This window comes from Xiphophorus maculatus, chromosome 10 (genome assembly GCF_002775205.1).
Source record: "Xiphophorus maculatus strain JP 163 A chromosome 10, X_maculatus-5.0-male, whole genome shotgun sequence".
NCBI classification, from domain to species: Eukaryota; Metazoa; Chordata; class Actinopteri; order Cyprinodontiformes; family Poeciliidae; genus Xiphophorus; species Xiphophorus maculatus.
Window position 1 is genome coordinate 19,603,066 of NC_036452.1, and position 14,740 is coordinate 19,617,805.

Below are 14,740 nucleotides of genomic sequence, written 5' to 3' on the forward strand. Positions count from 1 at the left end.
AATTATGAAAACAGAAATTATTGAGGTTGTTTTGAAATATGTGATTATTTGGTTTATTGCTTATTGCAACAGGCCTTCAGTGGATCTACTTTAATTGATTCAATTCTGTCAGCTTTGAGGTTCAGAAAATTCTCTGATGCACAGTTTAGTGTTTTGTCTAAAACGCACGAACAATGGCACTAATGATTTCCATACAAGTGTGTCAATGAGTTTAGCTGGCAGCACTTCCTCTCTCCTAGAGTCTTCGTCCTCCCATTCTGAGTGGAGATCCTTTTACTGCTGTTTCCTCTCGTAAACCTTCACAGACTTAAGGCACTGATACTTCATCAACCCTTAATTAAAAGTATACATATTTTAGAGGCTCTCCAAGAAATTGATCAGATGATTTTCCGCTTGACTGAAAAGTCAGAAACTCAAAAAGCCAATATTTTTGGAATTTAATTAATTTTTAATATTTTTTATTTGTTTTATTCTTTTTTTTTTTGCCAACTCCAGGCCTAACACGCACATAATACTGAGGCAATAAAAAAAAAGCAACTTAAGTTCCTTATTAATCCTTATTTGGCAGATTCAAACCCAGCACATGTTCTTTTTCATATTGCTAATATGTCAAAGGACTAAGCGCCTTTTCATGTCTTGTTTTTGTAAATGATGATTCTTCTGGAATGTTTTTCAAGACATTGCTTGTTCTGTCATTTTAAGCCTACAAACACAGTCATTGTGGGACTTCATCTGGCGAAGCTAATGCGAGCCATCATGATTCCTCAATATGAAGATCAGGATTATGGGATGATTATGCAATTTAAATAATTAGCTAACACTTACTGCAGTCCAGGCAGAAATTTGCAGTATGCAAATGATGCATATTGTATATTATATTTTTCTTTCCATTGTGTTGCAGTAAACTGACTGGCCAACCGTTAGCTGCTAGCAACGCTGAACTTGGCCTCTGTTGGTGCTGAAGGGCTATTTCACAATCTAAAAACTGGATGTTTTTTGATCCAGTTGATCAACAAACAACTGGTTGTTGTAAAGTTATGAAACCTTTATTTTATTTGTGAAAACACAAATCAATGCTATGTTGGCAGAACAACTTTAGGATTATGCTAGAGAAATAATGTCAGTGACTTGTGATAGCTGGACTGGAATATTCTACAGACATTCCTAAAAACACAGTTTTACTTTTATCCCACATTTTTTACTGAGAAAGTGGGATTTTTTTGTGTTCTAACTACATCTTTGAAATTTAAAAAAAAGGTGTCTTCTTGTTTTGGTGAACCCGATACGGTCTATTGTCTTGTCCCATCAGCCGATGCATCCTCATTTCCCACTACCCTCTTCTTACAACCGATGTATGAAAGCTGTGTTTTACATCTCCTTGTCTGCTCTATTGTCCACTTGACTGTGAAGCCAGTGTGACCTAAATCTCGACAACGGTATCCACCCACTAAGGGTCCCTGCGGGCGTCACCCGCCGACAGGGTCTAAAATTAGACTAGCCAGTCTGTTGGTGGTGCCCAATGGCCAGCAGATGAGGAGAAAGACAGACCAGATGATGAGCAGAAGAAGAAAACAACATCTTCCAAGAGACTGTGGCAAAATCTGATCTCTGATCAGGAACAGTTCATCAGATCAGTTAAATATAGTATGATCAGGCCATGGAGAGAAGTAGGAATATTGAGAAACTAAAGAACAAAATAGTGGAAAATATATTTCAAACCTGTTATATTGTTAAAGTGTTAATTTCATTATTTAGATGTGCAGCTTTCCATTAAGATACCAAGCAGGCAAACAGTAAGACTTGGGAGATTGTGGCTTTTTGACTGCTCACATTTCTTAGAAAACAACAGAACTTTTCATATAAATTGAAAGCATTAACTACTTGATCTTATCATTTACTTTACAACTCTGTATTGAAACAGGCGTGTGGCAGTAACTCAAGAAGTAAAGCAGAAAGGTCTAGGTCATTAGAAACGGCAAACATAGTCTGAAGGAAAGGCATTGTACTCGTTAGGTTTATAGAAATGCCTGAGAAATTCACTTCTAGTTGCATTATAAACTACGTCCTTCCAATCTAAGGTTAAGGTGTAGCCTTGAATAACACCAAATATCTCTAAACCGCAACTATATTTTATCATTACATTTTACCAGCTAAGGCCACCAGGTTAATTGTTTGACTCTTCTCAAATCAGCTTTTTTTCTGAATGACTCTCCAAAATGGATCAGAATCTGGCGCCGCATCTTGGCCACAATCTGTCTGTCGCTCCAGTATTCTCCGTAACTTCGGGGAGGATGTTTATTATTCCTTGGCATTGAATCCACAGGGGAGCGTACGTAGCAGATGTATTGGGTTTCCAGCAATTCTGCTCCAACACGAGCAGACACATCAGCGTCAATAAAAGCCCTCTGTGATTAGGCCGAGTTTACTGATAGGCCAGCAGTTATCTTCAGACAAAACAATGTCAGTGACCGTCTCTGCGTCTGACAGAGTTCTGTCCCATTGGTCAAACTCATCATTATATTTGTGTTGTGTGCTGAGATCTTTGCAGCTCTTCTTGACTGCTGTGATTGAAAACAGGCGGTTTTTGCACCTAAATATAACGTATTACTGATTAATCGACATTCTGTCATAGTGCGATAATAACGTGTCTTACTTAACTCTCTCACCAATGACCTTCTACACTCTGCACTCTCTACTGTCTACTGTGTGTTAAGTAAATGGAGATTGTGCAGGACGTAGTGAAGGTCAATATGCTTCACTAGGGTCTACTATCGTCTAGCATGTAACGTGAAGCTTTATCTTACGTTTCCACACATACATCTGATTTGACATCTCCAGTCTTTGGTAAACTCACTCCTTGCTCCTGCTGAGGATGTTTTGATTTGAAACAAAACTTGAAGAAAACGTCTTACAATCTGGCAATACAGTCAGACCCCCAGTACTCATGAGTTTGGAGCCACAGCCACCAGCAAATAGCTAAAATCTTCCATTTAAAAACACTTGGAACCATCCATTTCCTTATTTTTAACTCCAAACATACCTTAATATGCTGTGGAAACCATCTTAGCACCACCACAGAAGCTAACAGCTATAGTTCACCGAAATCTGATCTTGGGGGTACAATCAATCACAGCCTCCAAACTCATAATACCACGCCAACCGGCATTGTGCCTAGGTTTTTCCGCTAACTAACCAGAATTTTCTTTCAAATATTTTAGATAAAATTTACAGAAAAAAAATCAGTGAAGAGGCAAATTTGTTTTATGAAAAATTTGGGTTTACATTCCACATAAATGATCCCAGACATTGTGACTCCGCAACTGCAGAGTAAGAGACAGTAACAGCGAGCTAGCCGTGGAACTAGCCATACAGTAAAGTCAAGTGCAGCGATATATTTACTTTTCTCCTCTTACCACAGCAATCACTTAATAATAATAGCAAAATAAACATTAAGTCTAAAACCATCCTGCTGCAACAGACTGAATGTTCTGCTCTTTGTGGGGGAAATATTTCAGTGGTTTTTTTAGGGTTGTTGTCGTCAGTTGCTATGGCAACGAGTCTGTGTGTAGCCTGGCCAATACAGAGAGTGAGAAAGACGTGGTTTTGAGTTGTCCTTCAACGGTTTCTCCCTTTGCTTTGGAGCACAGCACAAAATTAATAATATCTACATGTCCAGGTTTGATTGAGTTAACAGAATTATGCCACGGTGGCAGCGCGGCCATGCATGACATGTAGAAGAATAGTCCTTTTGCCCTCCATCTTTGTCCGCATGTGCGAAATTTCCTCATGTAAACTATAACATGCAGGTGGTCAGCATTTGTATATTTCATTATGATTAAGTCAGTGCCTCGACAGCTTTGCACCTCACCGCATGTCACTGCTTGTATTGTGTGCTGACAGTGGGAATTCAAACATATTATTTAAATTCCACCCAACTGATAATGCCAACTTTCCACCCAACTGCAAATTATGATGAGAAATTTGCTCTTTGTCAAATTAATGGCTTTAGCTATTAGTGGAGAACATAAATCTGACGAGGCCAAAGCAGGCCACGCACATGTAACACCAACCCTGACAGGCTGTAGTTCTGTTGGAGACGGTGTTCCTGTTGTTGTGCTTTAGCAGGGTTCAAATGTGACATTGTTGAGTTAACAAAGTTTAATTTTTGGGCTACGCCAAGAACAGAATCGAGAAATACTTGGTGCTTGGGAACTTTGTCAGGTCAGGAAAGATTGCCTTTCTTCCAGAGTTTCTCCGTTTGAAGATAATGATTCTAACTCTGGTTCACTAAAGCAGAAATGGTTTTAGTGACCCTTTTCTAGTCTGATACATTTCTCAGACTTTCTTTCCCATCTGTTTTTTTTTTTCTTTCCTCCAACTGCGTCATAATGAAAATGTTGGATTTCCTGTTGCCTCCTTTGAATCCGGCATTAAAATTGGAACAACAAAGCAAATGTAGGCTTTCCCCTTCATTATATGGACAAATGGATTGATAGCATAGTTGCCAAGTAACCAGCTCACTCAAACCCGTTCAGTGACATGACGAGGTTGTTGCAATCACTAACAGAAATCTTAAAGGCCACATTTCAGTCTGGGTTCCCTGTCGATACCTGCGTGCTCTGCAACTCTTCTCCAGAGGAATAAAGAGTCGCCAGAGAGGAAATAGCTATAGCTACAGTTTAGTTGTGTCGTCCTCATCTCATAGCAACAGGAGGAGGAATGAAAAGGCGCAATGGGCTGCTACACCTCGCTCTGTCATCACCGTCTTTCAGCTCTCTGAACTACACGATTAGACAATAATTGTTCAAGAGCAGCTTCCTCCTTTTTCGATGATTATCAGTAGAAAAAGCATTTGTAATTATGTTTCCCTGTGTTTGTTTTTTCTAAAAACCCTTCACACATTTCCTCTTAATGCGAACAGTACTTCTCATTTTATGCTAACTTCTTGAATTACTGTTGTGCAACTAGATATTTGCTGGTCAAGCGTGCCACGAATGCTTGAGCAGTTGCAAAATCATCTGTCATACCTGCCAGTAATTGTAAAACACAATGTTGATCTAATCTTTAAAAAAAAAAAAAAGGGAGTGTGTTTATGCAGCAAAGCTGCCTCAAAGAAGTTCACCCAGAAGGAGAGGAACTTGTGTCACTCCCACTTATGTCCATAGGTTCATTTTAATCCTGATTATAAACTCGTTTTGTAGGTTTGGGTGTGAGCTTTTTACGGCAGTCGGTCAATCAGTTTCCACTCCTCCTCCTCCTTTGTGCGGTTTTCAAGCATAGTTTTAGATTTCACATTTACGTTTTCTTCCTGCTGCTCAGTGGAAGTGGGGAAAAAAAAACATTTCTATTACAGAATTTGCTGCGCAAACAATTCAAATGCAGATTTGGGGGTTCGATAAATTCAATAAAGTTCAATAAATTCTGGCCAGAATAAAATAAGAATGTTTCATTTTGATCTAAAGCTTTGAGGCACATTTGACTGATTATAATCAGGATTGCTTCCTCTGGGTTTCTGCCTCAAACAGAGGAATCGAAATATGAAGGAATGTTTGTGAATGATATTAGGATGGAGTGGGAGATGTATAAACAAATTGTTTCCTCTTTTATCTTCCTTGTTGTCGTTTTAGCTTCTCTTTCTCTGATTTCTGTTTACCCATTTTACCTCTTCCTCACATCTCAGGGCTTAAAGGAAACATGTTAGTTAACTAATAAGGAAGTAATGGTGCTACTTGTGAGATTATAGACTATACATCTTGCCATATTAAGTTGAAGGCATAAATAACTTCCTTTTTAAATCTTCCTCTGTATCAGTTATCACAGCTCCATCAGTGGTTCTCATTTCTCTTTCGGTGTCATGATTTACTTTATTTCCTGCTCTCGTCCTTCTCAGCTGTATGTTGTTCATATAAAATTCTGGAATAGTTAAATTCCTCACATGATCTCTGCCTTCGCCGAACTGGCCTGAGATAATATAAACTGTTTACATTGATGTAATTTGTTGCCTCTTTCTCCAACTCTTCCTCTGTCTCTGCTTCAAATCTTTCCATATTAATTTGTTTCTACAATAAATTGGCCTGTTTTTTAGAAGCGCCTTTGTTCTCCGGAGGACTGATCCTGCCAACATTGGCGATAAAAGTAGGAATATATAAATGGCTTGAAAGTGTAATTAATGTGGGAAACATTGTATCCAACAATGAAAAGTACAAATCTCTCCCAACTTGGATCTTGACATTGGCCCATAGGTGAGAAGCGGGTCCACTAGATCCTCTTCTCCATTGGTTAGTTTAGCTCCTGCAAAGATTCAGAAGGAAAAACTAAATAAAAAAGTAAATTAGAAAAAAAACAGAAGAGAAAATAAAAAAAGGAAGTAGGGGAAAATAAATCAATGTATGATTTAAGAAAGTGACATTAAAAAACGTTCAATATAGAATATGAAGATATTCTATATTGAACAATATAGATAATATATAAAAATTAGAATATGGATTTAAAAAAATGAGAAAAATTGAATTTGTCCATTTCGATACCTAAAACGAAAACGTACCAAATTTCTATTTTTGTATAGTCAAGCAGTCAAAATGTTTTTCCTAGGAAGGGGTCTCAGACATTTTTATCTCTTTTCTCCACGCTGCTTCTGCTCACACACTCAGTCGTGGACACGAGTTAGTACTGATAGGGGAGGTCTGCGGAGCAGAGGAGGTTGGCAGCTGTGTTTATCTTGGTTCTGCCTGTGGGCGGGCCTTCAGGCGTGTTTGTCCAGGGAAGCAGCGCTAGGGGTCACGACTCACTGCAGTATGAAATATGTCTACTTTATCTTTCATTTCCGGATGGTCTCCGCTGTTCCTATTGTTCCACCAACTTTAAACGATGAGTCACGAGACGTGATGGAGTCTCGCCTTAATGCTGAATCACTGTTACAACTCATGGAGTGTAGCTGTAATACGTTCATTCATAGTTCACTGGTTGAACACTCATTGATTCCTTCTAAGTAAGAAGCACAACTTTATGTTTAGGTTAAAATTTTTCAAGTATATGAAAACTCACTTGAAATCAGACACAGTATACAAAAGTATTCTTGTTTTGTTCCCAAAATGAAAATAAGGAGAAAAAGTCATAAGAATCTTGAATTGCACTGCTGATTTAGAGTTCAGTAGAAAACTTATTTGCTCAATTGCATATCTGGTTTGCTCTAATTAGTCAAATCTTTACTTGGAGACTGTTTGTTTTATATTTTACATACGGGGTGCCCCAAGGCTCAATCCTTGGAGCCCTCTTATTAGACATCTACTACTGCAAGTTATATAAAAAATAAGATTATAAGACAGTTGAAACACTGAGCTCCTTTACATTAATACTAAAACCCCACCTATTTAGATTTGCTTTGAACCATAAAAATGGATTATATATTATAGCAACATATTTGAACACTTTGAATTACCCTTTTTCAGAAATGTTTGATTTCTGATTGATTGATGGTTATCTTGGCATTCAGATTTGTTTAATAACCTGAAATGTTTGTTTTACAAAACAAACAACAAAACAGAAAAAAATCTTCAAATTCTTTTTACAGTGTGGTGACTACAACATATACACAGAGATCAGATCCAGATTCACGACGGGGGCAAATATTGATTTTTGATTTTCTTTAAGTGCCTCAGGCAACACAAATGTTGGCCTACAGAGCCATTGGGCAGTATCTTTTTTAATACAATTAAGCACTCTTTGAAATATTGGATATTTTTAATATCACTCTCTTGCATTACATTTTTTAATACCACTCTTGTACATTAAAGAGGCAACAAATAACTGTTTGCTGAAATCGCTACAGGGAGCAGAGTGAGTGATGAAGACGGATTCTGCATCTCATATCAGCGGGACGGTGTGTTAGAGTCCTGCAGCTTCGGTTGATTCTCTTCAGTCTGATTGTTGTCAAAATATTTGTGTTTTTAAACATTTTTGAAGGTTCTTTCTAATAAAGATGAGAAATACATAACCAATTCTAGTAAAACTTTTTAGTGTCTTTTTATGCCACTGGAAGAAATATAGAATGCTTAGGTCCATATTGTCCATCCTAGTTGTTAGTTTTCAACGTCAGTTCAAAATGTCTCCTTTCCTCACCTCAAAAGGTTGTGTAGGAATCTGCAAAGGGCACAAACTCAGGCATGAAAGGAGCTCCATAATGTAAACCTGATCCTCCAGCTGCTGCTGTGTTTTGAAAAAGCATTAATGACCTTTGAACTTTCTTTCACCCACTACAAACTTGAATGTGTTCAAGTGGGTTTTATGTCACAGAGCAAAACAAAAAAGCTAAATTGTGAGTTGAAAAGAAACTAATACATGGTTTATTAAATGTTTTTAGGACGCGTTCACACCAACCACGTTTAGTCCGCTTTTATCGAACTCTAGCTGTTTGCCTAGAAAGTCTGAGCCGCCTACAAACCTTGGTCTTGGTTCGACTGAAGTGAACTCTGGTTCTGTTCAAATGCCTATGTAAACGCAAAGCAGACCAGAGACCGCTCCAAAAGTAGGAAGCGGAGTCTAGCGCAGGGTATTATGGGTAAATTTAACCAAAACAAACAAGTCCAAAAGTTGGCTAGCGGGAGAAATGGCCAGTGGTCTTTTACAAACCAATCCAATCCTACACCAGCTAAAACTGGATGTCACTCCCCATTTGTTTACATTTCATGAATAAGGAAGCTGCCCTCATGTCTTCTTCAGAGGTTTCTGTATCGTTTCCTTCTGTGGTTCTTTATACAGCGCCACCACAGGTGAGGAGGTGAATAAGCTTTTGAGGAGTTCAGTTTGCAGTGTGAAAGCGAACCACATCAGCTGAAAATGTAACAGATGTCGCAATTTTGTTCCCCAGTAAACACTCAGAGGCCTTGACCACTCAAATGATAAGTAAATGAAGTTCCTCTGCATGTATTTTATTTCAAGATGTTCTCAGAGCTTCGTTATAGAACATTAGTGAACAGACAGCACCATGAAGACAAAGGAATAAAACCGACATTTAAAGAATAATAGTTCTGGAGAGGTTTAAAGCAGTCAGGAAGGTTTTGGTTATAAAATAATAATCCATGCTTTGTCATCTGAAAATAGTGAAAAAATAAATCAACTTGAACATACACTGAGATTTATGGTTGTAAGGTGACAAAATGTGGTGAAGTTCAAGAGCAATGAACACGTTTGGGAGGGAGGAAGTCTGTTGGTTTGACTCCAGGCTCTGATGGACGTTTTGTTGGGTTTCTGGTGCAACAAAGTAACAACTGAGATGTTTTTTGCTCAGGATTCTTTAGTTTTCCTTTACTTGATCTAAAAGAAACGCCACTAACCGTGACAGTGTTGTTTAATCTCTCTGACTGATTACGTCTGTTTTGAAGCTTCTGTCCTGTGAGATGACCCGGTTGTTGTAATCCGAAGTTTTTCTTTTTGAGACACCTTGTTGTGTGAACTAACCAGCCAATCATCTGGTCCTCTGTAGGAACCCAATCAGACGTTCCACACGGACCGGCCCGACCTCTCCGAGTGTTTCCAGCTCTCCGTCCTGGCGTGGCTGCCCTGCGTCTTCCTGTGGGTAGCCTCTCCGGCCTACATCTGCTACCTGAAGAAGAGCAGCCGAGGGTACATCATGATGTCGCTGCTGAACAGGTTCAAAACAGTAAGTGGGACATTGTTGCTTTAAATAAGACCTTAAGGAACAAAACGGTTAATAGTTCAGTGACATAGGAATGAGCTCGACCATGAAGGAGCCTGAAATTTAAAGTCCATTTTAGAATCGACAGCGTTCGTACAGGTGCTTGAAATCCTTGAAAGGCTTGATTTCAAGTAGGTGTTTTCAAGGTTTGGAGTCCATGAAAGTGTGTGATATTCAAAGTGCGCCATTTTGTAATAAAGTGCAATCAAACGTTTGATTAAAAGTCTACATTTTATTTACAGTTGAAACCAGATATTTTCATACACTGAATGAAAACAGACATTTTTGTTCTTTTATTTTCTTTGTCTTATTTCTGAAGTTAAATAAGACAAAATGTTTCTTGTTTTAGGTCATTTAGAATTACCAAAATTATTTCTGTTTGCTGAACGCCAGAAAACGTAGAGAGAACATTTTTTAGAATTTAAAAAAGAATATATTGTCTTTAATTCTTTTAAATGAATTAATTTGTTTTTAATTCATTTATTCTATTTTCATCTCCAAAGTGTGGTGCTGGAAACTTACCTTGAAGATGCTTGAAAAGTGCTTGAACTTTGCTATTGGAAAAGTGTTTCATAATCAATAAAAACAGTTAAAAAGTCTGTTTAGTTTTAATTCACATACACCTTTGATCTGTAAAACAAAACAGGTGAAGTAAAGGAAGGCTTCCTTCAAATCGTCACACTATAGACAAATAAAAACTAAATAATCAACTTCCCGTTTTTCCCACTAGGAAGTGAACTGCTGAACTCTTCTCTCCTGTTCTGTAGTTTCTCCCACCTCTTTGCTTTTCTATCGTTTCATTTGTTTTATTCTCACTCATCCTCAGGCGTTCGGCTTGTTGCTTTGGATCGTGTGCTGGGCCGACCTCTTCTACACATTTCACGAGCTGCAGCAGGGTCAGTCCCCGCCCCCCATCTATTTCATCACCCCGCTGGTGCTCGGCATCACCATGGTAAGGAACATGCAGGCAGCGTAGCATGGGTCAAATAGCGACAGCTTTACAAAAGACCATTCATGGACTGTATGTCCTGCAGCATAGGGGTTGTACATTTACCTTTGCATATGCAAATTCAAAGTGTGGAGCACACATCTGTGATGCTGTCACAGTGATAACAGATGGGACCAGCAGCACTCCCTACAGATTTTTTTTTTTAAAATTAAGATTGCAGGTTTCGTCCCGTATGAAAATGATATGCTAACTCTTGTTCTTCCAAACTGTGTTAGCATAAGACTGTTGTGCACTAACGCAGCAGCGTCATGTGGAGCTGTATTTCATGCAGCTCCCCTGTGGTTGAGCATTCAAGCTGGTCTCCGGCGCTGACGAGAGGTGAAGGCAGCCAAAACTTCTGTTTTTATAGGAAAACGTATAAATGTGAAGGCAAACAACTCGTCTCGTCGTTCAGTTCATGGGAACCTGTCGCAGATATGCTGCATGAAAAGAAGTTTGTGACACATCTGGAATAAGAATGTCATAGCAGACACTTAGAAAGTCTTAAATTAATATATACCTAAAATTAAGGCCTTAAATTGTCTTAAATTCGTTTTGAATTGTAAGTTGGCCTTAAATATGTTAATTGCAGGTCTTAAATTTTGTCCTGACTATTTAATCTCATATATTCAATACGCTTTTTTTTCTTGCAAAAGTTCAGGCAAAAGTTTGAGACATTTTCATTGCGTTCTTTGACTTGAGGCTATCAATGCTAACCTTGCTAGCTACATAGCTAGCTATCTTTTTTTGTAGTTTTTAACGGATAAATGGAAACTTGTCACCAGTTGTCTGGATGAAGTTCGTACATTTCTGTGAATATTTAGTTCTTAAATTTCATTCATAATGGTCTTAAAAAGGTCTTTAAAAGTCTTAAATTTGACTTTGTGAAATATGCAAAGACCTGTGTTATTGCGTAAAAGACAAACTAAAAGATTTCAAATATGAAAACAATCACTGACAATACTTTCAGCATAGTCATGAAGGCGAAACATAAAAACACTACAGTCATTATTTCAGTGCAAATATCTAACAGATGGAAGAAATGAAAATACTTTCGGCAGTTTTTTATGTGACAAATACTTCAGTGTTTAACTCTGAGGCATTTTAAGAAGGAAGTTTTTCTTTTACGTTAAAATAGTTAGATTTGCACATATTGAGTTATTTTATTTTTTTTAATGATAGAAAACACTTTTTTACACCTTATACTGCAAATGTTCTGTTGAATCGCAGCAGTTTGTTATATTTTGTGAAGCAGAATTACAGTAAATATTAATGTCTAGCTACTGATTTGATTTTGTTCATTCACACCACATCTACACATGTTTTTGGTTATTGGATGTGGTTTAAAAAAATGTAAGTCCTACTAATGGAGGCTGCAGAAGACCTGAGATTGAGATGGAGGACAGCTGGATATAAATGCGCTCTTGTTTCTCCGAGTCGTAACGGAAAGATCGCGCTGATCTCTGAAGGAACCTCACCATCAGATGTCATAAAGATTATTAGGTGAAACTAATCATTGCAGTCCTTTTCTTCAAGACCGGCTCGAGTATTTACTTTTCTCCCATCTGATTTTAGCAAATCATGATGTTCTGATTTGATCCATGGTCACTAATCTGCTGTTTGCTGTGACTTTTCTTTTTTCCTGTTTTGCAAAAGCATCAGTAAAACCAACGTTTAAACCCAAAGATACCCACTTCCCCATCTAATCTCTGATAAAGGCTCACAGTTTAATGTAAAGTCATAGTCCGTAACCTCGGATCACGGCTAGTTTCGGTTCCCCCTGTGGCTCTGACTCCAGTATTTAGCAGCGACGGAGCGCTAAAAGGGCTCAGATGAACGGTTCAGATAATCCGTACACTTCAGAAGAGCTGCACCAGTTTACGACAAATCCAGAAAATTTGTGGTCTGACCCCGTGTTTGACGGAAAACAGATTGTTTTCAGGATGCTAACCCCAGTCAGAGTGCAGCTCACCTAACGTGACCTCCGCCGCTTTGCTCCGGCTAATATGAAACTTAATTTCTCCTTTTTCGCCTCCTCTTCCTCTCTCAGCTGCTGGCCACGTTCCTGATCCAGTATGAGAGGTTACACGGGGCCCAGTCCTCAGGGGTCCTCTTCTTCTTCTGGTTCCTGTCCTTGCTGTGCGCCATCGTGCCTTTCCGCTCCAAGATCCTGAAGGCCTCCAGCTCGGTAAGAGCGCAGACCACGTCAATAGTTTTGGGGTTTTTCATTATTGTTTAGTTGCTTTTCGCCGTTACGTTTTGACTAATTGAGTTAGTTTTAATTAGTTTTTGAGTAGGATTGCTAGTTTTCTATTAGTTATTACTTAAACATTGTTTAGTTTTAGTTTTTTCATTCTTTGACCTTGTTAGCTAGCTAGCTAACAATGTTAGCATTGAGTTACCGGTAGCTTCAAGTCAAAGAAAGCAATGAAAACGACTGCGTGTTACCTGAACTTTTGCCTTTTTTAATTCTGCACCTAAAAATTAACCAAAGTATTGCATTGGTTCAGTAATGCAGTAACCCAAACCCCTTCAGTAATAAATATTCAACAGAAGACAATTTTTTTTCACAAAATGGATTCAATTATTGCTGAACAGCCAAAGGACTCTGGTGTTTTCTTCCAACTTTTGCTGTTGCCGTTTTGCAGACTGGCATTAGGGCCATCAGGAGGAGCACTGAATGACGTAATCTGCCGACAGCTGACATAAACTGCTTGTAGGGGAAAAATAAATCTATTTCACATCATTTCTAGAGGCTGATAAATAGATTCATAAACAGGAAAAAGAAGAATATTTGGCTTTATTTCCAGTGTTTTCGTTAGTTTTATAAATGCACTACATACAGTAGCTCCAGCTAGTTATAGTTTTCCCCCCCATTAAGTACTGTTTTTATTTATTTCAGTTCACAAAAAGGTTTTTTTAATTTCTGTTTTTGTCAGTTTTAGGCTAATAACATTTCTCTGCAGCTCCTAACTGTATCAAATCTGCCTTTTTGTTCCCTTTTTTGCTCTCTGCAGTCTTTTACATAATGCACCACTCAGACTCCCAAGTCGTTTCAGGTCACTTGATCACTCAGCGGTGCCTGTGTGTTGTTTTTAGGAGCTGCTGTGGAGTTTACAGTGAGTAGATGTTTTAGCAGGGGTCAGCTCAGGGCAACACTAAGCACAGAGAGCAGAATACTGGACTTGTTGTTCCTAGCGGCTCACTTACAGCGTGCGCTCCGCGCCGACTCCGCACCAAAGGAACCCGCAGCCTGCGAGACGGGCAGGAAGTGTGAAAAAGAAATAACAACAAACTGTAACTCGTGCGTTGGAAGCAGGAAAGCATGCGCTTTAATTCCAGTCACACAGGTTGAGTGCTTAGATTGTTGCCTTTCAGCGCCGTAAGCTCCTCAGCTAGTTTGAGGCTTTCCTGGGGAAAAGAGCAGAAGGACGAGTGACCTAGTAAATATGACCGCTTCAAGGGCAAGAAACATTGTTGGGGTATTTTTTTCTGTTTTTTTGTAAAAGCATGGGGTTTGTTGAAAATTCATACACATCATGGCAACGCATACATACCAACTGTAATAACAGGATATGACATATCTTTATGGAGTTGTACTGGTTATTTTAAGCAAGCGGTGACTGATGTGCTCAAACTTTTTTTTTTTTTTTTTTACGTTTGTGTCTTATTAAAGCCACAAACTTACAGGCGAATTCAATAAATTTTAATATTCAAAAGTTCAGTTATTTGAGGAACTTTATTACTAAGTGAAACAGTTCATATTGAGTCATCACACACAAATGTTTTAAAACCTTTCTATTAGTTAATTATGATAATTTTCCATACTTTCCTAGATGATAAATTGTCCCACAAGTTATCGAGATAAACTATAATATTGTTGTATTGAGACCATTTTCGAGTAATATTACGATAATTGGATAATAATTCAAGTGCATCCTCTCAAAATATCAGTAGACTTTCATTCCTAACGAATATCTAACACTGAAAATGGAAGACATTTTAAGTACCCCAAAATAAATAAACAAAACAACTAAAATAATAAATACAATAAATGA

At 38.3% G+C, this 14,740-nt stretch overlaps 1 protein-coding gene across 4 annotated transcripts in view; it reads left to right on the forward strand.

The window, feature by feature from the left end:
• Positions 1–14,740, forward strand: part of LOC102231360 (canalicular multispecific organic anion transporter 2) — a 59,836-nt gene that overhangs the window by 8,505 nt on the left and 36,591 nt on the right. For all 4 annotated transcript variants that reach the window (XM_023340619.1, XM_023340618.1, XM_023340616.1 and 1 more), the window contains exons 2-4: positions 9,482–9,658; positions 10,521–10,646; positions 12,733–12,870. In XM_023340619.1, coding sequence (XP_023196387.1) covers positions 9,482–9,658; positions 10,521–10,646; positions 12,733–12,870 — 441 coding nt within the window. The remainder of the gene's footprint in view (positions 1–9,481; positions 9,659–10,520; positions 10,647–12,732; positions 12,871–14,740) is intronic.